At 36.5% G+C, this 26,715-nt stretch overlaps 1 protein-coding gene across 3 annotated transcripts in view; it reads right to left on the bottom strand.

Moving 5' to 3' along the window:
- The window catches only part of CYL1 (alpha-N-acetylglucosaminidase family / NAGLU family), a 256,762-nt gene that overhangs the window by 74,705 nt on the left and 155,342 nt on the right, over positions 1 to 26,715 (bottom strand). For all 3 annotated transcript variants that reach the window (XM_089988290.1, XM_089988292.1, XM_089988291.1), the window contains exon 11: positions 6,237 to 6,287. In XM_089988290.1, coding sequence (XP_089844416.1) covers positions 6,237 to 6,287 — 51 coding nt within the window. The remainder of the gene's footprint in view (positions 1 to 6,236; positions 6,288 to 26,715) is intronic.

Raw genomic sequence — 26,715 nt, 5'->3', positions numbered from 1 at the left:
GGAGGGGGGAGTCCCCCTGCCAACAAGAGATGACGACAGGGGGCTCCGCCCCCCTGTCGGTCGAACAAGACAAGAGGCAGGGGAGAGAGTCCCTCTGACGACAAGAGACGACGACAGGGGGCTTCGCCCCCCTGTCGACCGAACAATGAGAAGAAGAAGGGAGAGAGAGAGGAGGCGGTCGATGGTAGCGGAGACGAAGGAGAAGGTGGTGCTCGGAGGGATGGCCGGTGGCTTTGGTCGGTGGCGACTGCTCGAAGAACAGGAGCGACGGGAGACGGTGAGGAAGGAGAAAGAGAGGCGAGATCGGAAACTCCAGCATTGAGGGTGCAAGGAGGTCGCCGAAACTCAGAGGCCACTGGCGGCTTCGATCACCGACATCCTGCCGCACACGGGACAGAGACGGGAGAGAGAGCGTCGGTCGAGAGTGAGAACCAGAGAGCAGAGGGGAAGGGGGTTTCGAGAGACCTCCCCCCTTTGTCGTTGCATGCTTTTATAAGCACGCAGCCGACTTATCATCCGGGTCGAATCTAGCCCGGATCCAAACATTTTTTTTTGTTTTTTTTTTACCAGGTTTTACACAGCATGGCTCATTCTTCTTTATTATTTTTCTTTTATATTTAATTGTCTATGCACTCTAAATTTCATTTATGCAATTGTCTCGGGACTTATCACTTATTATTTAATAAAAGCTTGATTTGGTATGGATGATAAATGTAAGAGCTTTTGTGGTGTAATTGGTTATCCAATTGGGAGTGGAATTGTAAAGGCCCCGGGTCTCTGGGAATATTTCCGCAAATTGATTTAAAAAAAGAAAATTTCTGCATTTTTAAAGGGTATGAGTTGGGGTCGTTACATTATCTCTTAATCCACACGGGAAAGGGATTAGTATGAATCGATTCGAGTATAGGTTGATAGAAGAAAAAAGAGAAATCTAATATATATATATATATATATATGTATATATATATATATATATTTCAATTCTGCCGATTTCATGCTCATGCATCTGAAATATATATAGGTATTTCAGTTCTTCCGTTTTCAAAGAATAGGTATTTCTTTTCAGGCTACCAATTTCATGTTCATGCATCTGGAACACATTTTTCTTTTAGTCTGCTGATTTCATCTGCATGTACATGACATAATCAATTCTTTCAGTCTGCTGATTTCATGAGCATGAATTACATAGCTATATGTATTTAATTCCAGCCTGTCCATTTCATGAGTTTGAATCATATATGTACATGCATCAATTTTTTTATCAGGCTATCGACCATGTTTGGAACCTGAATTTATATGCTTATTTATAAGTCAGCCAATTCATATATATATATATATATATATATATATATATATATATATATATATATATATATTCCAGATCATGTTATTGAATCTGAAATATGTATATATATGTCAACCGATTCATCTCATGAATCTAACATATATGTTAGCCGATCCATATTGTGAATCTGATATACAAATATATCAGTTTACCGATTTCTTTATTCAAATATGATCATGCATATGTTATATTCCAGCTAGCTGATCATGTGCAGCTAATCATATATGTGAACCTAATCAGAATATATATATGTCTGACAGTTGAATCTGATCAGAACATATATGTATATTGTTGAATCTTCATGTCAGTCGATTCATGTACATAAAGTTGATCATGTACAAGAATTTCATTGCAAACATGTGAATCTGCAGTCAGCTAATCATGTACATGAATCTGATCAGCACTTGTATATTTTTTACTTAGCCGATTCATGTACATGAAGTTGATCATGTACATGAATCTGATCAACACTTTATTTTGCTGATAGCCGATTTATGTACATAAAGCTCATCATGTACATGAATCTGATCAGCACACTTTATATTTTCGATTTAGCTGATTCATGTACATGAAGCTGATTACGTACATGAATCTGATCAGTACTCACATAGCTTCCCTTAGCAGATTCATATACATGAAACTGATCATGTACATCAATCTGACGAGTACATATATTTTTCGATTTAGTTGATTCATGTACATAAAGTTGATCATATACATGAATTTGATAAGCACCTATGTGTATTTTTGTTTTGCCGATTCATGTACTTAAAGTTAATCATGTACAAGAAGCATGCTTTTATATTCTTCAGTTAGTCGATTCATGTATAAGAAGTTGATTGTGTAAACATTTGCAGTCAGCTGGGGTCATGTACATGAATCTGATAGGAATATATATATTTTTCTGCCTGCTGAATTTTGGTCATCCGATTAGATACATAAAACAGATCCTAAATAGATCAGTTTGCATATCATATGCATGAATTTGATTTTAATTAGATTTTTGCATGACTGTGATCATATGCATGACTCTGATCATACGCATAAATCTGATCTTGTGTAGATTGTTTGCATATTTGTTGATCATATGCATAAATTTGATCATGAATAATGTGGTATGCAAGCTTTCTATCTGCATGTGTATATGCATGGCTAAATGTGAACCACCGTGGGCCTATATAGGCCAGGCGCATGTGTTGCTTTTGTACTACTAAATTGTTTTTGCAATGCAAAATGATTTATGAAAATTATTGGTTTTTCCAAAATCAATTATATTATTAATTTATGAGAGTCAGGGCCCGAAATGGTTATTGCATGTGAATTTGCAAAACGGTTCTTGTGTAAAAAACTTGAAATTGATTTAAATGGTAAAAGAGACCAAAAGTGTAATTATGCTTTTCCTTGATGTCCCTTCTAGAATATGAGAATCTTTGAGAACGGTCATGGGTGACCGTAAGGATACTAAAACTCTGCGTGCAATTTTGTCCCCAAAACCCGATGTGAGGTTCACGTTCCTGGCCACAGTTTTAAGAAGCTTTCAGGCACTCTGCATGGGGTTGGTATTGTTGACTCAATTGTAGTTAGTATACCAAGTGACGTCAATAGTTGAGGATTTCCATTGATGTCTCGGCATTATGTGAGGATTCCTAATGTTCCGATGAAAGGTGAGGATTCCTGATATTGATAATGGAACAAGTGTAGAACCTAGTAATTAAAGTACAAATTGTGTTTTAAGCTATAACTAAGAACTAACTTGAACCTCAGGAATTGTGCCCTTTTTTAATAGCCGTGGGTTTAAGGAAAAGTGAAAATTAAATTTATGTGCATTTAATAGGGTTATGCATGCAAAAGCAACTCTGATAAATAAATTAAAAAGTTATTCATGCATATTTTCCTATTCATTATTAGTTTCATGCATTTCTGCATATTTGAATTGGCACGATATTTATTGAATACTTGAATGGTAAGTTAATTGTGGTAAGTTATTGATTGTGATTTCCTCCTAAATTTATGCATGAGTTAATTTATAATATTTCCTTTACTGTTGGACTTTTAGAAAAATTCATACGAGGACTTCGGTTCTTACCCGTTTTCTAAAACTTTTTTCAGGCACAGGGGCTCAGTGATGCGTAGGACTGGCTGGCTGGAGGACTCGAGACTTGTGGCTTCGTGTTTGGATTCTGACATGTGTGCGAGATGTGATAGAGTCAAGTTTATATTTTTGAACTATTTGACTTATTGATTTAATTAATAAAGTTTGATTTATTATTTTTTCTATTTGATTCAATGAATGAAATGGTTTTTGGATTGGCTATATTAAATTTGTGATGTACCCCAAATCCTTGAGAGGTTTTCCGCAATTGTTTCGAAAAAAATTCCCTATTTTTCGAGGGTCAGCTGGGGTCGTTACAGTTAAACTTGGATATATTTCATGTTCTACTGACACTGCTTTATTTGTAAAGAATTCCACTGCAGGTATTGTTATCTTTCTACTTTATGTTGATGATATGATCATAACAAAATTTTGAAATGATTGACCTTGATTTTCTCAAGTTTTTCTTAGGGATTGAGGTTACATACTCCCCTAGGGGATACTTGTTATCTCAATCCAAATTTGCATATGAAATCATTAACAAATTTGGAATCACTGATGACAAAAGAGTGGATACACCAGAAGTAATAAACTCGAAGATAAAAATTGATGATGGAACTCCATTAGATGATCTCACTCTATATCGACAAATGATTGAAGCATTGACATACTTGATTATAAACAAACCAGACATATCACATGCAGTTCACATGGCCAGTCAATTTCATTCTCCTACCACTGTGCATATGAGTGTTGTTATACACATTATCAGATATCTAAAAAAAATCACTTCTAAAGGATTATTTATATCCTCTTCTTGTCCTCTTTGTTTGATTGCATACTCTGATTCTGATTGGGGGAGAGACCCCAATGATAAATGTTCAACTAATGGTTTATATGTTTTTGTAAGAGATTATTTGGTGTCATTGAAGTGTTAAAAGCAACAAAAAGTTTTTCTATCATCTACAGAAGCCGAGTATCGGGCAATGGCAACTATTACAACATAAATTGTATGGTTGATGCGTCTTCTCAAGGACATGGGAGTGACTGTGACAGAGCCATCACGATTATGTTGTGACAATAAGAGTGTCATCTACATTACTGGAAATCATATTTTTCATGGTTGCACTAAACACATTAAGATTGACTGTCATTATGTTAGAAACGAATTCCTAAAGAAGACTATTTCGCTGTCATATGTGACCTCAAAATATCAACCTGCCGACTTTTTCATAAAAGCCTTGCCTTCCCCAAGGTTTCATTTCTTGTTGGACAAACTTTCGATGATCCCATCATACGTTTGAGGGGGAGTGTTAATGTAAACATATGTATATATATATACATATAAATATATATATATATATATATATGTATTTCTGTACATACATATCATAGGAGCATTTTGGTCTTTTTAATCAATAAGTATATTTTTATCTTTTTCTATTTTTCCTTTTTATTTTTTATTTATTGTAAATATTCCCAGCCTCAAGGGCTTATTGGGAATTTCCTAATAGAGCCATTGGACCCTACCCAACGGCTACATTTCTAGCTGTTGGGTAGGTTCCAACGGCTCCTTTGGGCCTCCTCTTTGCGTGTATGTATATATGGGGCAAAACCCCCAAACAATGTATGAAAACTTCTAAGGGATTCTCCCTATTTTAATATAGATTTTTCATGTGTTTCAGCCCTTAAGTGGCTCATTTGGAGATTCTATTTGTGTTTGACCCATTAGTGGTCATCTCTCAAGATTGTGTTCTAGCCCATAAGTGGCTCATTGTAGCATTACATTGGTTCATGACAGTGGCAGGCATCAGGTCCCGCAGCCCAATGGATCAAGCTGACAGCACACCTTGGAACAGGTCTGATTCTACATTTTAGACCATCATACCTAGGAGCAAACTTGGAGCATTTATTAATGGGTCAGACTTGGTCAGCCCACAAGTGATCGGGGCTTAGTGACCCATCAACTTTTTTATTTATTAAATAAGATTTGCATTGAGGTTTCTTTTCATAGACTCCATTAACTGACCAGGTTTCTGTTCCACCTTTGGGCTACCTGCAGCAATAAGCAGCAATCAGTGACCGATGGCCAGCAAGTTTTTTCCTGCTCTTCTTTGCGTTCTTCATCCTCCAGATCATCTTCATAACTGTCTTCTTCTTCACCTCCTTATATGTCTTCCTCTTTTTTCCCTTTTATTTTTCCTAATTAGGGGTCCAAGTCAGGTCGGCTCAGGCCTGCCCACATGAACCAATGTGCCAACAGGTGGACCATGGGCCCTACCTCAGACCTGGGTACAATAAGAACCATCGTAAATGACTCCGAGCTAGGTCAGGCTAGCCTATTGTCTTATGCTGTGAACTACCTTGAGGCCCACACCTTGCCTCAAGATCACTACACTGCCTTGCTACTGCCTCAAGCGTTTTTAATTCTCACATGTGTGCACGTGCATTAGGTAAAATGATATAGTATGTTTCCTTTTCACAAAATACATTTTTATTCTCAAGGAACCTCCCAAAACGCAATTAAATGTTGTAATATGGAAATTATCTCAGTGATACCATTCAGTACAATAAATACTGGATTACTCTGAGAAGGTGCACATTTTGCAAAATTACATGACACTTGGAATGAAGGTAATGGGTGGATGAGTTAGTTTGAGTAGAATGGATATCTTTGTACACAATAGAGCAATCAATATGAAACATACTTCAATAGGAGAAAGCACCTGAAACTAGAGTTATGCATGCATTCGACATCAAAAACTAAACAAATTTGGTTTTAGTAAAACAGTAACATACTTTCATTTGTGGTGGCTGCCAGAAAGAGGATTGTGACGAGAAAAGCCAGCCCTGGATGAACGATGCCAAGGAGTCAACTTCATAGGGATTAGTAAATGTGATAATAACTACAAGTTTTTATTACTAGAAGCATTTTCATCATAGCTTACCTACCAAGAATTCTAAAAGGAAAAGGAAGGATCAAAGAACTCTAATGCCATCACCAATTGGTGGCAGATAAGTTGTTTCCGGTACAAAAAAACAAAACAAAAAGATCTTGAGCACAAATTATTATGTGTAATGATACAAAAATCAGGTATAGAATGTACATCCTGTTAGCATGCAAGCAGCCATAACCATCCCACCAAAGTGAAAAAAAGTCCAAGCTGCCCTTACCATCACAGCTACCACTACCATCAAAGCCATGAAGCATACTCACTTTCATGACCATCAGGACAGCTTTGTTCCCTCAAAACACATGCGAAGAGAAACAAATACCCAGTTAGGAGATTATGTTGCTGGTCTTTATGAAAGGCGCATTAAATTTCTGCAGCATACCTTGGCCGCATTGTTAATAGTGCATTCATTACAAGTCATACCAACTATAGAAACTCTCAGCACCAAGACACAAAGAATGTTGGAGTTATTGCAGGCCTAAACTGTAAGAAACATAACATGACACCCCCTCAAACTGTACATGGGTGTGTTATAATCATGGACAGTTTGCACTTTAATAACCAATGTCTTGCTGATGTCAGTAGTTTAGTAAATAAATCTGCTACTTGATTTTCTCCTCCAACAAATAAGGGTTGTATCTGTATGTTCTCCACCTCTCTTACAAAATGTTGATCTAATTCAACCTGTTTCATTTTTCCATGCTGAACTAGATTAGTGGCTATCGCAACAACACTTCTATTATCACAAAATAATAAGGAACACCCAGTCATTTGATAAAGAGCTGTAAGAAGATGACGAATCCATAATATCTTGGCAATTACAATTGCCACAACTCTATTTTCCTGTTGTGCTTGAGTGAGCAACTGTTCTCTGTTTTCTGATGGGCCATGAAACCAAATGATCCCCAAGAAAGACTACATAATCTGTCCCTGAACTCCAGGTAGAAGAGTCCCCCTCCCAATTTGCATCTGAATATGCTATTACTTAAGAAAGATCTGCAGGTCAGCCTTTGAAAAAAATCCTATAAAGCAGGCCATATATAATAGCGCCTTTAACATACCTCCATATTCTTTTGGCTGCATCTGAATATGCTATAACATAATCTCCTTTTTGTTTCTCAGTTATACGCCCAAACAAATTCTTATGTAACATTATCTCCATCTTCAGTTTCTATGAAGGATCTTCACACAAAACGAATGTTTGTTAAGGACAAAAGCTGTAGAGATTTATATGTGCTCAGTGGAGCTCAGCCATCATCATCTTCCCTTTCCAGTTCTTCTAGTCCTTTGTTCATGACTAGTTTGTATTGAAAGTCTATGTAATATAGAGTAGCATAGTTTTATGTAAAGTAGTCTTGTATAAGTTAGTATGTATATACCCTATAAAGAAGGGGGCATACTAGTCATTTTATTCTGTTTACTTTTATGCTGTACTAAACGGGATCTACCTTCTTAGAGAGGTGTACTCTCATTTCATGATATCTATAGAGAAGCTTTGTTCTCTCCCTTCTTTGTTATCTCTCCTCTAACCCTAACCACTTTTCTCTTATTTCTCATATTATTAACATGGTATCAGAAGAGATTGAAGGCATTTGTGAGAAGAGGAGGGCTCAATTCTGAGGTTGCGTCAAGACTATGCTGACATCATCCTTGGAGGTGTCGGCTGGTACTGTCAGGTTAGTTTTGTGAATTTTGAGTTAGGGATTCCCTAGCTCATGATTTTAGATGCAGATATCAAGTGATTTGAAGAAGTATCAGGACAAAGCGTTTGTTAGAAGTAGTGAGAGCGACAAACGATGTCATGATACTGATTCAATGCAGAGACCCCGTTCTAGGAATGAGAACAAGCTTGTTGTGTGATAGTTCACTGCTTACGATCAAATGGATCGTATGCTGCGTTTGTCAGTTGCAGTGCTTTCTTGCTTTGAACTACTTACTCGCTTGCACTGCTTACTTACTCGCTTGCATTACTTACGCATTTGCACTGCTTACTTACCGTTTATACTGCTTACCTGTTTAACTGCATATCTGCTTTAAACTGCTCAACATACTGAATTAAATGTACTTAATTCAGTTTCTTGTAGTCTCTCTTGTGCACCTACTAATTTTTTGTGAAACTAACTCATTCTATGGATACAGATGATGATTAGGTACACTACGGGCGATGGCGCGATTGCAAGATGGCTTCAAGACTTCTTCTTCCTGGTCTTAGCTCGTGTCCTGGACGCTTGGGGTTTGTAGCGGATTTTTCTTAGGATACCAGAATTTTGTGAGTTTTGGTTCTTTTAGCTAACGTGCCCAAAGTTGTCAGCTTGCCTTCTGATTTAACAAAAGTAAAATCTTTCGCTGATTTCATAAACAAACTCTGAAGGAAAGAGATATTTCTAGTCTCTTGCCTGTTTTTCTGAAAAGGTTCGCAAGTTTGAAATTTGGGGTGTTACAATTGTGATGATCTTCTGACTTGATTGAGATAGCCAGTTATGAATCTATAGATTTGGCTTTTCTATTATAGCATGATTATATATTGAACTCAAATATGATAATCAGATCCTTATTGATTTTAGATCTTGATATGAGGTTATGATTGTGACGCTTATATTAGCGTATAGGTGAATGACGCATCACGCCTACAAATGACTAGTTTTGACTTATTAGGTGAATGATAAGTCACGCCTACATAGTTTCATTGCAAATGATTGCATTATGATTGTCTGAGTAAATGTATCACATATGTATCATGATTGATGTGTATCATGAATATCTAACTAAATTACTTATAAGGTATGTGCGTGTGTTTTACGTTGGAATGGTCAAATGTGATTTGACTTATTGTTTATAAGAATTATGAATGCATATGAAAATGATGCAATGATCTGAATCTCTTAGATGCATATATATATATATATATATATATATATATATATATATATATATATATATATATATATATATATATGCGATGACTTGTATGACATGAATGCATATAGATTATGCTTTATTACGTGAGTTAAGGTTGAATAGAATATTAAGTTATGAAATGCTTTTAAATGTTTTATGTTTGAATGCTTGAAATGAATGACTCATAGGACGTTCCCTTGTCTATCACTTGACGATGGATGAATAATATATCTTTACCTTTAAATGTTTGATATGCTTTCTTTAAGTTTGAGTTTTGGTTGCTTTACCAGACTTTAGCGAGTCTGACCCCGTTTTATGGGGAACAGGTAATGCAGGTAAAGTATGATGAGTAGTTGGAGCGAAGGGCTGGTTGAGTTGCATCCTCGAGGGTCTACTCTTACCTTGCGATCTTGGTATTCATGATTTTTTCGTTTTAAGTACTTGATCATGTAGAGACTAAAGTATTTTTTCATACTCTGATTTGAAATAAAATTAAAACTCTTCATATTTCAGTCTTATATTGTACGTGGTTTGAAATGTGTATATCCCGTATATTTTGATTTGATTGTTATCTTTAGTGTAACCGCGCCCAAAGTCTTAACCATTTTTAAAAATCGTTTTCGCATTATAAGATCTGATTTACCTATACTTATCAAAAAAAAAATGGTCTCAAAATTTCAATATTTGAACTATAATTAAGGTTAAAAATTTTGGGACGTTACAGTTTGGTTTGGTTCAGTCCAAATAGCATATGTATTATGCTTCGAGGCACTCATTTGGACTGAGTTATTTTTTTATGACTTGTTTATTCGTAGCTATTGGGTTTTGGCTGGTTATGTGCATATTTTTTACAGTATTGTTGACTGTCTAATAAGTGCTTGTTTGGTACTCTATTTTTTGTAATATTTATTGTGGGAGGTATCATGGAGAAGGAAGGGATTCAAATCATCCCGGTCAAGTTAAATGGGACAAACTATGCATATTAGGCTGATTTTTTAGATGCAGTGGTGGTTGAAAAAGGATTGGGAAGCTATCTGAATGATTCAAAAACAAAACCTAAAGCTTCTGACGAAGGTTTTGCTAAATCTATTGAAGAATGGGTCATAAACAATGCACGAGTCAAAGCTTGGATTCTTTGGTCCGTAGAACCAAGGATTGCTATGAACATTTCCAAATTTCATGAAGTAAAATAAGCTTTATACAGATCTCAGACAAGTCTATAGGCAAAAGAACTGGGCAAGACATTATCAACTCACTTAAGAATTAAGAAATATGTGCCAAGGAAGTAAGTCAATTGAAGAATTCTATTCAGAGATGCAGAGAATCTGGGATGCTCTTACACTAATGTAGGTGCAGAAGAAATGTAAGAAATATACAAAATATGTGTCTTGCATTTCATGTCAAACTTGTTTGGGGATTCTTGATGAGCATAGGGAGACAAACAAAGTTCCAGAATTTGATGGGACGAGTGCCATCTTACATTGTTCTCACTTACCATCCATAACCCAAGTTATTGCTCAGTTAATTGCAGAGGAGACTAAGATAAAGTCTCTTGGATATTTCTTGTATGGCGATAATGTCATGGTTGTATTCAGGCAGATGGGTGGTAGAATGGGGGGAAGAGGAGGTGGTAGGACTGGAGGATGAGGGGAGATGGGACTTAGAGGAAGAGGTGACCTTAGCTCTATTCAGTGTCTTCTTCTGCTACCCCTGCCTTATCCTCTCGTACTGTGTTCCCAGGTATCACAGGTCCTTTTTATTGGCTAATAGACTATGGGGCTTCATGCCATATGACACCTCATGAGTCTGTCTTAGCTAATTGTCGTCCCTGCAGTGGTATTTTTTGCATTGCATATGATTCTTCTATGTTTGTTTCCAAAGTAGGTTCAATTACTTGTAATTCCTATCCGGGTAGTAAGTTTAATATTTCTTAAGTTTATCATGTTCCATCTTATCTTTGTGGGTCAAATTACCAAACTTAACTATAATGTCATTTTCTCTGTTGGTTGTGTTATGGAGGATCAAATGTCAGGGAAGAAGATTGGGATTATCCATAGGAAAGATCTTTACTACTTGGATTGGACTGATACGAGGAAGCAGAAGGAAGTTAGAACCGGATATGAAGCTTCAATTTTGGATGAGTCTGTTTTGTGGCACCAACGACTGGGGCATATTTTCAGCTTTAGGTTGAAAAGTTTAGCGTCCTTAGGAAGTTTTGGAAAATCTAAGCTAGTTGTGTCAAATCATGTTAAAGACTGTGTGAGTTGTAGATTGGCTAAGAGTCATGCTCTACCATTCAAGTCTAGTGATAGGGAATCAGAAAGTCATTTTGATTTGGTACATGCATCCTCCTGTTGTGTTAAAAGGAGGATCATAATATTTTGTGATTTTTATAGATGATTGTACATGGTTTACTTGGATATACTTTATAAAAAATAGAAGTGATTTTTTTTTTAATCTTAAAAAGATTTTGTGCCATGGTTGAGAATCAATTTGCAGCTAAAATTAAAACTCTACGTACTGACTCTCGTGGTGAATACATTAGTTATGTGTATGAAAGGTTTTTGCAAGAAAGATGATGGTTCACCAAAAGTCTTGTCCTTACACTCCTGAGCAAAATGGTGCAGCTGAGAGAAAGAATATGCATATCTTGGAAACAGCTAGAGCTCTTCTGTTTGGTGGAGAAGTACCTAAAGTGTTTTGGGCATATGCAGTTCAACTAAGCATTTATCAGATAAATTGTATGCCTTTTGAAGTGCTTAAAGGCATATCACCTTTTCAGAAACTATATAGAAGAGTTCCAAACTATAATATGTTGAAAGTATTTGGTTGTCAGATACAGAGATAAGTTATCTCCTAAAGCTGCAAAATGTTGCTTTCTTGGTTTTTCTAAGGGTCAGAAACGATATAAGTACTATGATCCAGTTGAAAAGAAAGTATGGGTATCCAGACATGTGATTTTTCAGAAGAATGTGCTATACTTTAACCAGTATGAAGAGAATACTGAGAATGAGAGTGACTTGTCCTTCTTGGCTCCCTTTGAAAAAAGAGAAGGTGGGAGAGAGAGGATAGAGGATCAAGGGGAGAAAATTTTAGTTCGAGGACATAGGTTTGGTCACATTTACTCAAGGATACATGAAAGTGTATTTAAAATTTCATTTTTAGATCAAGTGAAAGAGCAAGGAAGTGAAGAGGCCAATCTTGATCTCATTCCTTCGACAACAGATCTGGGACAACAACAACAAAACTTAGAATTACCTTATTCTTCTTCCTCATCCTCTGGTCAAGTACGTAAAAGTTTTAAACCTTTTATACTTCCATCTCATTTTGTGTCTTATGCATCTTTTGCACCTCATCGTCGTGCTTTCCTAACACTACCTCATTCCTATGTTGAGCCTTAGTCCTATGCAAAAGCTGCAGAAAAAAAGGAATGGCAAAGAGTCGTAGTTGATGAAATGAATAAACTGGAACGAATGCAAGCATGGAAACTAGTAAAACCTCCTCCCAAGAAAAATATTATTGGCAGCAAATGAATTTACAAGGTAAAGACAAAGGCAGATGGGTCAGTGGAGAGGTAAAAATACAGATTAGTGGCTAAGGGGTATAATCAATAGTTTGGAATAGACTTTGCAAAAACCTTTGCTCTTGTGGCTCATATGACCATGATTCATACTCTTCTAGTAGTGGCAATCATACAACAGCAGAACCTTTGGCAGTTAGATGTCAAGAATGCATTCTTAAATAAAGGGACTTACAAGAAGAAGTGTATATAGAGATTCCAAAAGAATACTCAAATTCAGAAGGCAGAGTGTGTAGACTTTGCAAAGCGCTATATGGTCTCAAACAAGCACCTCGAGCTTGGTTTAAAAAGTCCAGTTCAGTAGTGAGGTCACTTGGGTTTGAGCAAAGTTATCATGATCCTGCCTTGTTTGTATATTCTTCTATTCTTGAAAAATGTATATTGCTTCTTTATGTAGATGATATGGTTCTCATAGGAGACGACATAAAGAAAATTGAAGATACCAAAAAGAAATTGGCTAATATGTTCGAGATGAAAGATTTATGACATTTAAAGTACTTTCATGGTCTTGAGATAGCTTACTCTTCAAGGAGACTATACTTGTCCCAAAATAAGTATGCTCCACATTTGGTTGTGAAAGCAAGATTGGTGGATGACTCGAAAATAGTAAATTCCTCCATAGAGGCAAATTTGAAGATGAGAGCTATAGATGGTGTTAGCTAGAGGATCCTATTGTATACAGGCAATTAGTTGGGAGCCTTATATATTTGACTATATTTGGGGCCTCCCAACGGCTAGTTGAACTCTCTCCTCTCTCTCTCTATCTTGTATATATATGAGACTTTTGATCTCTATTCATGTATGCAGGTTTTAGGGATTTTATAATTAATAAAATATTTATTTTATATAGTGAGTGTGTGCTATTGTGACTCTTGAGAGTACCCCCTTTGTAGGTTGTGTTGTGATCTTGCCCTAGTAGGCATTGTTTTTGGTTTTTGGAGATATCATTACATGGTATCAGAGTTATTGGTGTAATGAAAAGAGGCGGAAGCTCCAATGGAGTAAAAAGCACTCTTTAAGAGTGACCTCAAGAGCCAAGAACACAAACACTAAAAGTGCACACACAAAACTCTCAAAAGTAGAAAATGACTTAAAGTCATAAGTTGGATTGATTGAGGAAAGGAAGAGAAGGGTGAAAACCCAATGCTTACAAGAGGAGAATACCTCCTCTATTTATAGAGGAGGGAGACTCAAAGAAGGGACCACAAGGGGCTCCCTTGTAGTCGTTGGGAGCCCCAACGGTCAGAAATCTGACCGTTGGGGCCCCAACGACTACAAGTGTAGGGCCCTAGTGGTCTTACAAAAAGGGGAAAAAAGAAAAAGAAAAAAGTAAAAAGAAAAAGAGAAAAAGAGAAAAAGTAAAAAAGAAAAAAATACATTGTGGTTTTACAAGAATACCCCTATCGGGTATTTAACTAAAAAGGAAATTGTATATATATACATATATGTATATATATATATATATTTATATATATACGAATGTATATATATACAAGTATATGTATATATATACATATTTTAACACGCCCCCTCAAACTTTACGGGGAGATGACCGAAAGTTTGCTAAGAAGAAACATAAATCGTGGAGTTGGGAGCGCCTTGGTGAAGAAGTCAGCTAGTTGATACTCTAAAGTAACATATGGTAATGAGATAGTCCCTCGGAGATATTCGTCTCGAACATAATGGCAACCCATTTCGATATGCTTGGTTCGCTCATGAAAGGTGTGATTGCTGGCAATGTATATCGCACTTTTGTTATCACAGCAGAGCTTGGTGGGAGTGGAAATGTGGACGCCCATGTCACCAAGGAGACTCCTGAGCCATACGATTTCCATAGTTGTCATTGCCATGGCCCGATATTCAGCTTCAGTGGATGACAGTGAAACCTTCTGCTGCTTCTTGCATCTCCACGAAATGAGGGATTCACCTAAAAAAATACAAAGACCCGTTATTGAGATACGATCATTGGGATTTCCTCCCCAGTCAGCATCAGTAAAAGCAGTTAAGTCAAGAGATGAGCAAGAGGATAAGAAGAGTCCCTTGGATATAGTATTTTTGATATATCACACAATTCTCATTACGGCCGCCATATGAACTGAAGTAGGTGCATGCTGAAACTGGCTTGCTGCATGAACCGCATGAGCTATATCTGGACGTGTGATGGATAGATAGGTGAGAGATCCGATTAATTGACGATAGGGGGTTGGATCCTCAAGAAAAACACCATCTCCAAGTCTTAGTTTCGCATTAATAACTTCGGGAGTCTCAACTTTCTTTTTATCAGATATTCCTGATTTGGTACAAATTTCTGCAGCTAATTTCATTTGAGATAGGATGTATCCTCGCGGGGAATAAGCCACTTCAATCCCTAAAAAATATCTCAAATATCCAAGATCAGACATATCAAAAGTTTCTTTTAGCATAGACTTTACATCATTTACACCCTTTTTGTCATTCCCAGTGATGATCATATCATCAACATACAGTAGAAGCATAATAATGGAGTCACCTGTCCTTTTAACAAAAAGTGCAGTGTCAGTATAGCAGGAGAAAAATCCTAAATTGATTAATACATTACTAAACCTATCATACCAAGCTTTAGGAGATTGCTTAAGTCCATATAAAGCTTTTTTTAATTTCAAAATTTTTCTATTTAAATTCATACTTGGAGGAGGTTTCATATAAACTTCTTCATTTAAATTACCATTCAAAAAGGCATTTTTGACATCAAGTTGAAAGATTGGTCATTTTTTAACAGAGGCTATAGCAATAAGAGCTCGAACACTAGTCATTCGAGCAACTGGGGCAAAAGTTTCATCATAATCTACTTCATACTATTGGGCATATCCTTTGGCTACCAACCTAGCCTTATATCTTTCCAATGAACCATCACTCTTAGTTTTAACTTTAAAAACCCATCTACATCCAATGGGTTTCTTGCCATTGGGAGGATCAACGATTTCCCAAGTTTGCTCCCTTTTAAGAGCATTAAGTTCTAGGTCCATAGCTTTATTCCAATGAGCATATTGTTCAGCATCATTGTAATGAGATGGTTCATGAAAGGAGTGAAGAGCAAGTAGGCATGCTCTAAAGTTAGGAGAGAAAGAATCATAAGAAACAAATCTATTGGGTATTTTGGAAATCCGATTTGATTTTCTTTGAGAGGTCTCTTCGATTGACTCACTTTAAGAAAATTTTTCAAGGGCACAAGGAGGATTTCGTTCATTCCTTCTAGAGTAGACTTGTATTTGTCTTGAAACATTTTCTTCTAAATTTTGATCATCATTTGGATGTTCAAAATGATTTTCACCAAGGGGTTCACTAGGATCAATATGATCATCTATGATGTTTTCTTGAGGCAATAAGTGTAATACCCGTAAAAATTCGATGAGTAGTTTTATCCATTTGGACCCGAGATCTGTTACCCAAATCTAAAAAGGGAATATATATATATATATATATATGAGTATTACAATATATATAGGTATAATAACAATATTTAATAAATAAATAAAAGTATTTTTAAGAGAATAAAATTAGTATAAAAAAAATTAAATTTTTTGGGGTGGGATCCATGGTTGGACCTAAATGGATCCAACATATGGACCCAAAATCCGGTACGGATCCACATTCATTGTGGATCTAGCACTAAAGAAGCTAACCCGGATCCACGCAAAAGGTGGATCCGGCATAGCGGGTCACGGGGTTCGGACCTGACACGATTTTTTTTTAATAGGGGCCGATTACAAGAATCGTGCCTAGGGCACGATCCTTGCAAGAGAGCCAAAGAGGGGGGAGGGGTTACAGAAGGTAACCAACCCCACCCTTCTCTCAGAGAGAAGGGGGTGGAGTTCAGTGTGTTAAAGGGGGGTTTAGAGGGGGGTCTCTCCTCTTCGTCTCTGTCACTCTCCTCTCTTCCTCACGCTCGGTCTCTCTATATTTCCCTCTCGGCCCGAGCTCGGCAGTGGCGACATCGACACCGGCTCCCTCGCAGTGGAGGACCTCCCAACCACGGCAACCACCTCCTCCAGTCGTCGGAAAAGGTAGGATCCTGTACCTTTTTTTCCTGTAGGTATTGAATGAAATCGGTGTGCGATTAGGGTTTGTCAAAGAGAGGGAACCGAGGGTTCGATTGAGTCTTTGGTCGGAAGGTTGTATTGGATGTCCAAGAAACCCTCGGATCGATCCTCTAATTTGGGGATTTTTCGATTCTTGGTGTCTGATTTGGGGGTTTTCCTATTTTGGGACTCGATAAACTAAATACGGAAGGGAAAGAGGTAAACGAAATTTGTTTATTTTGGGTTCAAGTGGGGGATGTTAAACCATATGAAAGAATCAATATTTTGGTTCAATTAAATTTTATTTTAGCGTGATGCCCAGTTTCAACTTTATTTGCTACAGAAATCTTGGATTTTATTTGGGTAATAAATTTGTTATAATTTCCTGAGTTGTTGGTTCATGCTAGTCGTCGATTGATTTAAGATGGTTCTCATGCATTGTTGGTTCCATGTGAATCGATGTTTTTGGGTAGGTGTTTGAGAATTGTACATACAAAATGGATCCTGTGCTTATTCATGTACCCATTTTGTTGATTTGATTTTTGATAGGCCTTAAACCCGAATCTCTACTGAAACAAATAGATATGAAGTCTATGGTTTTTGTTAGAATTGATATATTGGACTTTACCCTAACTTGCGTTTTCTTGATCAGATTAGCTTTTCTTGATCAAACCCTGTTTCTTGATGAACTGCATGGGCAACTTCCACATCTGATTTTAATCTTTAAGCAAATCTGTATATGTTTTATTGCTTATCTAATCTCGTTTGAGAATAAAAAACATACATTATTAAGCCTACATTCGTGATTGATGAGTTGTGTGGATGCAAAGTATTTGATACTGTAACTGACACCTTTAAAACTATACAGGATGGTTTTGAATCTTTTATTATTTTTGGATTAGCCAGGGATGGCGATTTCATGTTAACACGAAAGAGTATCCTTAAGATCAGTGTTATTTTTCTTATATACCCTATTAGCAGTTTATTTTAATAGTGGACATTAGTTGTATGTAAGAGATTATTTATTGGCACATTTGGAGCTGTTATCAGATCTTATCCATTTTGGTTGTGACTGATTATTGAATATGGCTGAAGAAGTAATATGTCATCTGTTTTCTTTAAAATTAGTTCTGTTAGATATTGCACTCTTATGCATAAAATGTTATATTTCTTTTAAATTCCACCGAGGTGTGTTTCTAGACTGATTTTGTGTTTAACTGCATTCTATATTGAACAGTTGTCAGCAAAAAGATAGTTTACCACAAATTTCAGGATAGCTTAATTGCTATTTAGCTGAAAATAAGTTATATGATACTTTTGTTAACAAGAGCAATTGGGTCATATTTATCAGATAGATAACTATGGTGGGTACTCATGTTTAGTATATGGGGAGCAATGGATATAACATATGACAAGAAAATTTCGGAACTTAGTTGGATGTTTAGCTAGGAGGATAGCAGGTTCGGGATTGGTAAAGCTGACCATCGTCCTTAACATGTGCAAAAAACTCATCTTTCTGCTGGTGTATATGAGAAATGTTATTTTAGCCTTTCAATACACTGATTGTGCAATCATGAAGGTGATCATGGTTCAGTTATTAACATTTTTCTTTTAGCATGTATGCTTGATGTGTATGTGAAATTTTACATGTATACTCCCTCACTCAAAAGAGATATGCATTGGTTGATAACCGTATGTGATGTAAGTGACACACATAGTGAAGATGCATATGATTGAGGTATGACATGCTTATGATTGTGTTAGGGTTGCATGAGTGCACATGCATTTGGCACATGTTAGCATGCTTTATAGTTTGTAACATGTGAGGTATTTGATGTCTATTAATATGTCATGGCAAAGCTGTTTTGATATAGGCGCATACATGATATGAATGGGTGCAGCCTTGAAGTTTCAATTGTTGAATCTGGGTTATGTTCATGTGTGTGGATGTTAACACATGAAAAGGTTTCCTGTGCCTATATTGATGGGACTTGTTTATTTATCGTGCATTTATGGATTTGTTTTGAGTACATGTGCATACACGAAATCAATGTGTGTTTAGTATGTAAAATCAGGTATAAATGTCCTTATGTGCTTATGGATGATGGATGAATGCATGTGTGTTAAGTGATTACATGAAAGCACTTACACATGGATGGTGAACACATGCATATGACTGTGGAAGCTCATGCACATTGTTAACATGGTATGAATGAATATGCATTTAAAATCATGTTGGTATTATTGCATATATTGCAAGTTGTTATGATTTTTGCATACGATGCAACGATGGTCTAGATGAATCATCACAGGCCTGGAGAGCCTTGAGCTTGGGTTTGCTTTTTCTTTAATTGTTTAAATGCATCGCAAAAATCATACTTTATATTATTGTTCTATATTGCACTGTTTGATGTGTTTCCACGGGTTGGAGTCTCGTGATGGTTCTCGCAGAGGTTGATGCGAGCTTTTGCCTTGTTTTTGCATGTGGAACTGCAAAACTCATTAATTGGCTCATAATAAAAAGATAATGAATAAAAACAGTGTAATATACGGTTTGGGATATCTCATCTGGAGTATGAGAATCTTAGAAATCCGGTCTTGTGGAGACTGTGAGGATACAAAAACTCCGTGTGTTGTAATTTTGTCCCCTGAACCCGATATTGAGGTTCTTTCTCCTGGCCACGGTTTTAGGGAGAGTCTGTCACTTTACCCGGGAGTGGTGTGTTAGTTACAGTTGTGAGGTTATGGTACCAAGAAAGTGGCACTTGTGGGTGTGGGGTGTCCCTTGTGTCCCCGACATTAGATGTGGAGGTCTAATGTTCCGATGGATGGTGTTGTTTCCTGATATCGATCGAGGGCTAAGTTGAAACCCAGTAATAAAATACAAATTGTGTGTTAAGCTACCCTGGGAACTTACTTGACCTCGGGAATTGTACCCGTTTGGTGTATCCGCGGGCAACGGTAATTAAAAAGAGGAACTTAAAGATGCATGCATTTAATAGGGCATGCATATGGAAAGATGAAACTTAAATGAAAGATAACAGAAGAAATCATGCATTGCACATAATAATGCATTTTTCTGCTATGCATTAGAATATGCATATGTTATCTGTTTCCTTAATCGTTATATGTTGGTGGATGCGTGATGTTTAACTTTCAATGTATGTTAAATGTTTTGTACTAAAATTGTGCATCATGGTATGGTTTAATGTTTCTTTATGCATAATGGATGTACCTTGTGGGATGAATGCGTACCTGGATTGCATTTCTCTGAATAATTGTGTGGATTCGTATTGTAGTTGTGGGATATGTAAATGTTGCTATCAATGTTACCTGTCAGTTAGCTTATGGTAAATTGTTGATTGTCGTAGCATAGACCTTTACTTATCCTTGTACGTGCTGAAAATCATACATGACACCCATATCACATACTGGATTCATGATATACCACATTAAAAGTTACGTATTTCCTACTTAGACAGTTGTAGTCTAATTCCTATAAATTTCAGGTAAAGAGTTGGAGTTAGGAAAGACTGCGGGACGAGGTTTCGATCGAGATTTTGGATTTACTGTTCCAGGGATAGTGTGAGAACTCTGATCTTAATTTTCATTGATATTGAAATGAAAAGAATGTTTTGGTCTTGCTCCACCTGTAATGTTCTTGAATGCTTAACCCTATGGTATGACTTGTTTCCGCTGTATTGAAAAAAAAAAATCTTCAAAAATTGGGGTTAAGATTTCGGGGCGTTACAATAAGTCAAATAAAAAAGAATAATCAATATTTTCATTTTGTTGGTGCGAAAAACCATTTTCTTCTTCTAGGAATGTGACATCTTTTGAGATATAAAGTTTGTTTTTTAGTATGTCAAAACATGTATAACCTTTTTGTTTTTCGCCATATCCCAAGAAAATACATTCAATAGCCCTAGGAGAAAGTTTATCATTTTTGTGAGTTAGAACAAAGCATTTAAATCCAAAAAATCTTAGTCTTTTATAATCGGGAGACATATTGTAAAGTTTTTCAAATGGAGAAAGTTTTTTCAAAGAGGATGAAGGGGTTCTATTGATAAGATACGTTGAGGTTAGAACCGCTTCGACCCAAAAGGATTTTGGGATATTTTTGGAAATTAATAACGTTCTTGTCCTTTCTATTATGTGTCTATGCTTTCTTTCCGTAAGACCATTTTGTTCCGGAGTGTTGAGACAAGAATGTTGATGAAAAATTTCATTTCCTTTTTAGCTTTGAAAATCATTGGACATATATTCGCCTCCCGAATCGGACCTAAGAATAGATAAATTTCCCAAAACTTGAATTTTAACCATTGCACGAAATTCTTTAAAGAAGGAGAAAACTTCGGATTTGCGACTTAGGAAGTAAATCCACGTGAATCGAGTGAAGTCATCAACAAAGACCACATAATACAAAAATCCTCCTTTAGACAAAATAGGGGAAGGTCCCCACACATCGGAATGAACAAGTTCAAATGGCTGAGTGGTAAAGTAACTTCTTTGAGGAAATGGAGTAGCTTTAGATTTCCCAAAAATGCAATCTTTACAAGTCATGTGATTGTCTTTACAAGTATTGTTCAAAAACGGAAAAAGAGACATTTTTACAAAATTTGGATGACCAAGTCTCTCATGCCAAATTCCAATACTTTTGTCTTTTACAAGATTGCAAGATGATTTAGATGGAAGAGTCAAAAAGTCCATAAAATAGAGATCACTCCTTCTATGGCCTTGCCCAATCAGCTTCCCTGACTGGAGATCCTGCACGATGCAATCTTTAGGTGAGAAAGAGACTTGACATCCATGATCGGTGATTTGAGAAACAGAAAAAAGATTTAAATTAATTTTTGGAACGATTCTTACTTTAGGAACGAAATTTTTTTTGAGAATTTTTAAAATCAAGCGTTCTAATACTTTCAATTTTCAATGATGTTCCATCGGCCGTTGAAACATAAGAAGATATGGGTTCGGAAAAAACATTTGAAAGAGAGGTTTTATGAGATGTCATATGAAAAGAAGCACCGGAGTCTAGTATCCACATACCTGGAGGTGATGAAGAATAGGCGATGGCGGCTCCGGATGTTGAGGAAGAAGTCTTGAGAAGATGTTGGAGAACTTCGGAGATATGATTAAGAGTCTCTTTGATATCTCTCTCTTTGGCATTTTCTTCTTCATTCTTTGGAGAATTTTCTCCAACCGCGGCTACTTTTCCTTTAAGTTTGGGACAAACCGATCTAATGTGTCCCGGTTCATTACAATAATGGCATATTATTCCCTTTCTAGGCCCATTACTATTTTTTGTTAAAGTGAGGAGGTCTATAGACTTTAACATTTGATCCAGGCCTAGTAACGGCCAAAACTTCATCATTCTTAATGCTTAAGCCAAGTCGAGTTTCCTCTTGGCATATTTCGGCGAGGGTATCTTCAATAGGTAGGGCTTTGCTTCTATGGAGAAGAGATTCCCTAACTTGTTCAAATTCCGAGCGAAGACCATGAAGAAATTGAAAGAAGTGCTCATTTTCAATTTGTTCCCTTCTTAATTCAATATCTTCTGGAGCCACCCATTTAGGCTCAAGAAGAGCAAGTTTATCCCAAAGAGGGGTTAGAGAGTTAAAATAGTCTCAGACACTCATATCCATTTGTTTGGTGGAACGGATTTTTTCTTGACAAAAAAATTGTCGAGCAAGATCCTTTTGGGTATACATACCCTTAAGGAAAAACCATGCCTCATTGGCCCTTCTAAATTTGGCAATATTAGCACAATTTTTAAGGTCAACATTGTTCATAAACCATGCCAAAATTTTGGCATGGTTACTTTCCCAATCCTCAATTTTGGATTGATGGTCATTGATAGCTTTGATGTGCTCATCGCCATCTAAAGCTTTTTCAATCTCATTTTCGATTTTAGTGAGAGCAAGAGAGGGTTCGAGAGTAGTTCCCATAACAAAACCCCAAAGTTTCTTACCTCTTAGATGATTTTCCATCGCGGAGGCCCACATGAGATAGTTGGACCCATTTAGCTTAAAAGAAAGCTCCACTTTAGAATCACGTTCCATCGGCACCAAATCCTTCCTTCTTAAAATTTGAGAGGCACACGTTCCAAGATAATAAAGAGAAGCCCAATCACCAACCGAGCTCTGATACCATGTAATGAAAAGAGGCAGAAGCTCCAATGGAGTAAAAAGCACTCTTTAAGAGTGACCTCAAGAGCCAAGAACACAAACACTAAAAGTGCACACACAAAACTCTCAAAAGTAGAAAATGACTTAAAGTCATAAGTTGGATTGATTGAGGAAAGGAAGAGAAGGGTGAAAACCCAATGCTTACAAGAGGAGAATACCTCCTCTATTTATAGAGGAGGGAGACTCAAAGAAGGGACCACAAGGGGCTCCCTTGTAGTCGTTGGGAGCCCCAACGGTCAGAAATCTGACCGTTGGGGCCCCAACGACTACAAGTGTGGGGCCCTTGTGGTCTTACAAAAAGGGGAAAAAAGAAAAAGAAAAAAGTAAAAAGAAAAAGAGAAAAAGTAAAAAAGAAAAAAATACATTATGGTTTTACAAGAATACCCCTATCGGGTATTTCACTAAAAAGGAAATTGTATATATATACATATATGTATATATGTATATATATATATATATACATATTTTAACAATTGGCTCTTGTTATCATGTTCTTGCAATAGTGATCAAGAATTGGTGGTCTCTACGCTTGTGTGCTCGTTGTAATATTGTGTGTTTTCATGGTTTTTAAATTTGAAAACTATGAAATTTTGGCTAAATATTTTATGAGATTGATAAAAATCATGGAAAAATACCTTTAAATATGGGTGACATCAGCTAGGTTTAGGCGTGGCCCAGGGCCCACTGACAAGACCAAGGTGAGACGATTAATATTAGTAAATTATTTTTGTTTTTAACCTTTAAAATTAAGCGAAAATCAGGTTAAATTTAGGCAAAATTCGAAGGCAAAAATCAATTAAGTATATTGTTATATGCATCTCTTAAATTTGATAACATTGGTGCATCATTTTTCTAAAATTGGGTAATAGTTAGCCCAAAAATCGTGTTTTTCAAAAATGACCCGCCTCTATTTTTACCTTTTTTCTGGATTGGATCGGACTGGATCTGATTCATTTGATCTAAGTTTATATGGATATGGATCCAGTCCAAGACCCATATTAACTAGGATCTGGTTCAGGTTGGATCCATATGAATTTTGGATATGGATTTGGATCCAAATCTAGATTCAAAATCCAAATATGACCAATTTAAAACTTTAAAATCAAATTAAAGGTTAAATTGAGTATAATCCTACTATGAGAGGACTTCCAGAAGGGGGCGACACCCTCTAAAATATTCTTAGAATAAATTATTTGATAATTAAATATTAAATAATTAAATAAATATAATAATTAAATACATTTTAAATTTATTTATTAGGTAAGATGGAGTTCTACATGAAGTAGAACTCTACCTAAATGGGTTCCCTAGAGGGGGCATCACCCTCTAAATAAACCTTTAATAAAAAGATTAAAAAATATATTAAGAGATAATAAGGGAGATGTGAACACCCCAAATTTTTCAAAATCTTGTAAAAATTCCCTTTTTTCCCCTGGCCCCCATTTTCTGAATAAATTGAGTCAATTTTAATCTAAATTCTAGTTATTTCTCGGATTTTACTGGAATCAAATCCATTTTTTAATATCTGACTCAATTACGAAACCAGATCCAATATCAAAATTCAATTTTGAGCCCTGTTATCCAATTTTTAAATCAAATTTACAAAAATACCAAAAATAATCTTTGAAAAGCTCAGACTGTCCATCTGATATCCGTTTGGATCCATTGTTCTGTATTTCAAGATTCGAGATCCAAAACTTGAATACTTCCTCAAAACCCAGATCCAAACCCGTTTTTTGAAGAAAATTTCAAAGTTTAAACCCAAATTCTCAGAAAACCCTTCTTTTGTAAATATTTTGCAAAAATAGTTTAAAATCCTTCAGTTTCTCATAGTTTTAAAGTTTTATTTTAAAAAACACAAAAAAATGTAGAAAATATAAAGAAAAAAAAGAAAAAAAAAAAGAAAATACAAATAGAAAATAGTTTAGAAACCCCCTCTTTTTGAAAGCATTTCTTTAGCTAAAACCACTTTTTTGGAAAATTTTAAGAAAACGAACCACTGTTTGAAAATTTTTGAAAAAGTTGGAGGATCTCCCTTGAAAACTCCAATGGCCATCCGTTGCGAGAAAGACAGCAAAAGGGGCAACGGAGGCCATGGCCCTCTCTCTCTCTCTCTCTCTCTCTCTCTCTCTCTCTCTCTCTCTCTCTCTCTCTCTCTCGCTCTACCCTTCTCGATCTTTCCTCCTATATAAGCAACCCCCAATCTCCTCTTCTGGCATCACTTCTTCACCCCACCACGGCTTCCCTAATCTCCTCCTCCTCCTCTTCCTCTTCCTCTTCCTCTCTGAACAAGCAAAGAAGATCTGATCTCCAGTAACAGCTACGCAGCAAAAGGGCCTCCAGGATAGAAAAGAAGCCCCGACTTCCTTCCCTTGAGAATCCCTGCCAAGCCAGAGGAAAATCGGTTTGCTGCAAGCAATCTGGTACTGATTTTTCCCCATTTCACCTTTATAACTTCTGATTTCTCTACCTTCTTTAATTTTCCCGTTTTAATGCACACATGTAATGTCGCCTTGCTCATAGTGAGATCGGCTTACACATTGCAAGATTAAAGGAATGATCTCATTCCAATACATTTTTATCCCTTTTCACTTTCTTTTATGTTTTGTGATTTCGTTCGGTGTTGTATTCCAGTCTATAGTTTATTTTTCCTGCATTTTGAATCTCTAGTTCGTATTTAATTTCCGTCTTTCTATTGATGATCAATTTATACGTAGGATTTTCGGGTCTCCTATATGCATTACGATTTAACCTCCCACTAATTTTTGTTTATTCTCTTCTAATCGGATTTTACTTTACCATGATTTTCATTCGTTTATCTCTGTGTTTTATCTGTGATTCTGTTAGAACCATCTGAATTGTTGCTTATTTGACTCTGTATCACAGACATGGTTCAATTGCAATAGCGTGATATCATCTTCTGCATATGATGACCTTTTTTGTACATTTGCCCATTGTCTTTATTTCATCCGATATATACATTGTGTCCATCACCTTGCATCCGCCGTCTCTTGAAACCTGAGCATACCTACGGTTTCTTTAGGTTTTCCTTCACGAATTAAGTTTGGTTTATAGCATGGACTTGTATTTTCTGTTTGGGGGGCTTGAATGTTTTATATATTAGGTGGTTTGCAAGTTGGATTTCTGAAGCTTGCCTATAAGGAAACCGAGTTTGACAAGGGCATTGTCATTTTTCTTTGGAAGAAAGTATCGTGGACAGCATTCTTCTGTCCGTTGTATGTTTTGTTTCCCATCTGTCGGTTTATATTTTATCAATCCATTGGTATAATATATCACCAGCAATCGGTGACTCATCCAGCGAGGGTATGCTCTGATTTCTGCATCTCTTCGGGCAAAGGTATATCAAGGGTTCTGGTGGATAATGAATTGCCAGTGGTAGGCAAGGCTGTTATGCTTCTTCCAGACCCCCGGAAGCAAGCAGGGTCTTATTAAAAGGCAATGGATGCCTACAGATGTATTATATCTGATCATGGGAATCTCAATGATCAATGTTATGCTCAGATTCAGAAGGAGTTTGTTGTCTTCTCTTGTTGGGTGGTGTTAAAAACTGGCACTCTCAGTTTAGTTAACTATGACGGT

This window comes from Nuphar pumila, chromosome 15, assembly GCF_984573655.1.
Source record: "Nuphar pumila chromosome 15, dmNupPumi1.hap1.1, whole genome shotgun sequence".
Lineage (NCBI taxonomy): Eukaryota > Viridiplantae > Streptophyta > Magnoliopsida > Nymphaeales > Nymphaeaceae > Nuphar > Nuphar pumila.
This window is presented reverse-complemented; position numbering and strand designations above follow the sequence as displayed.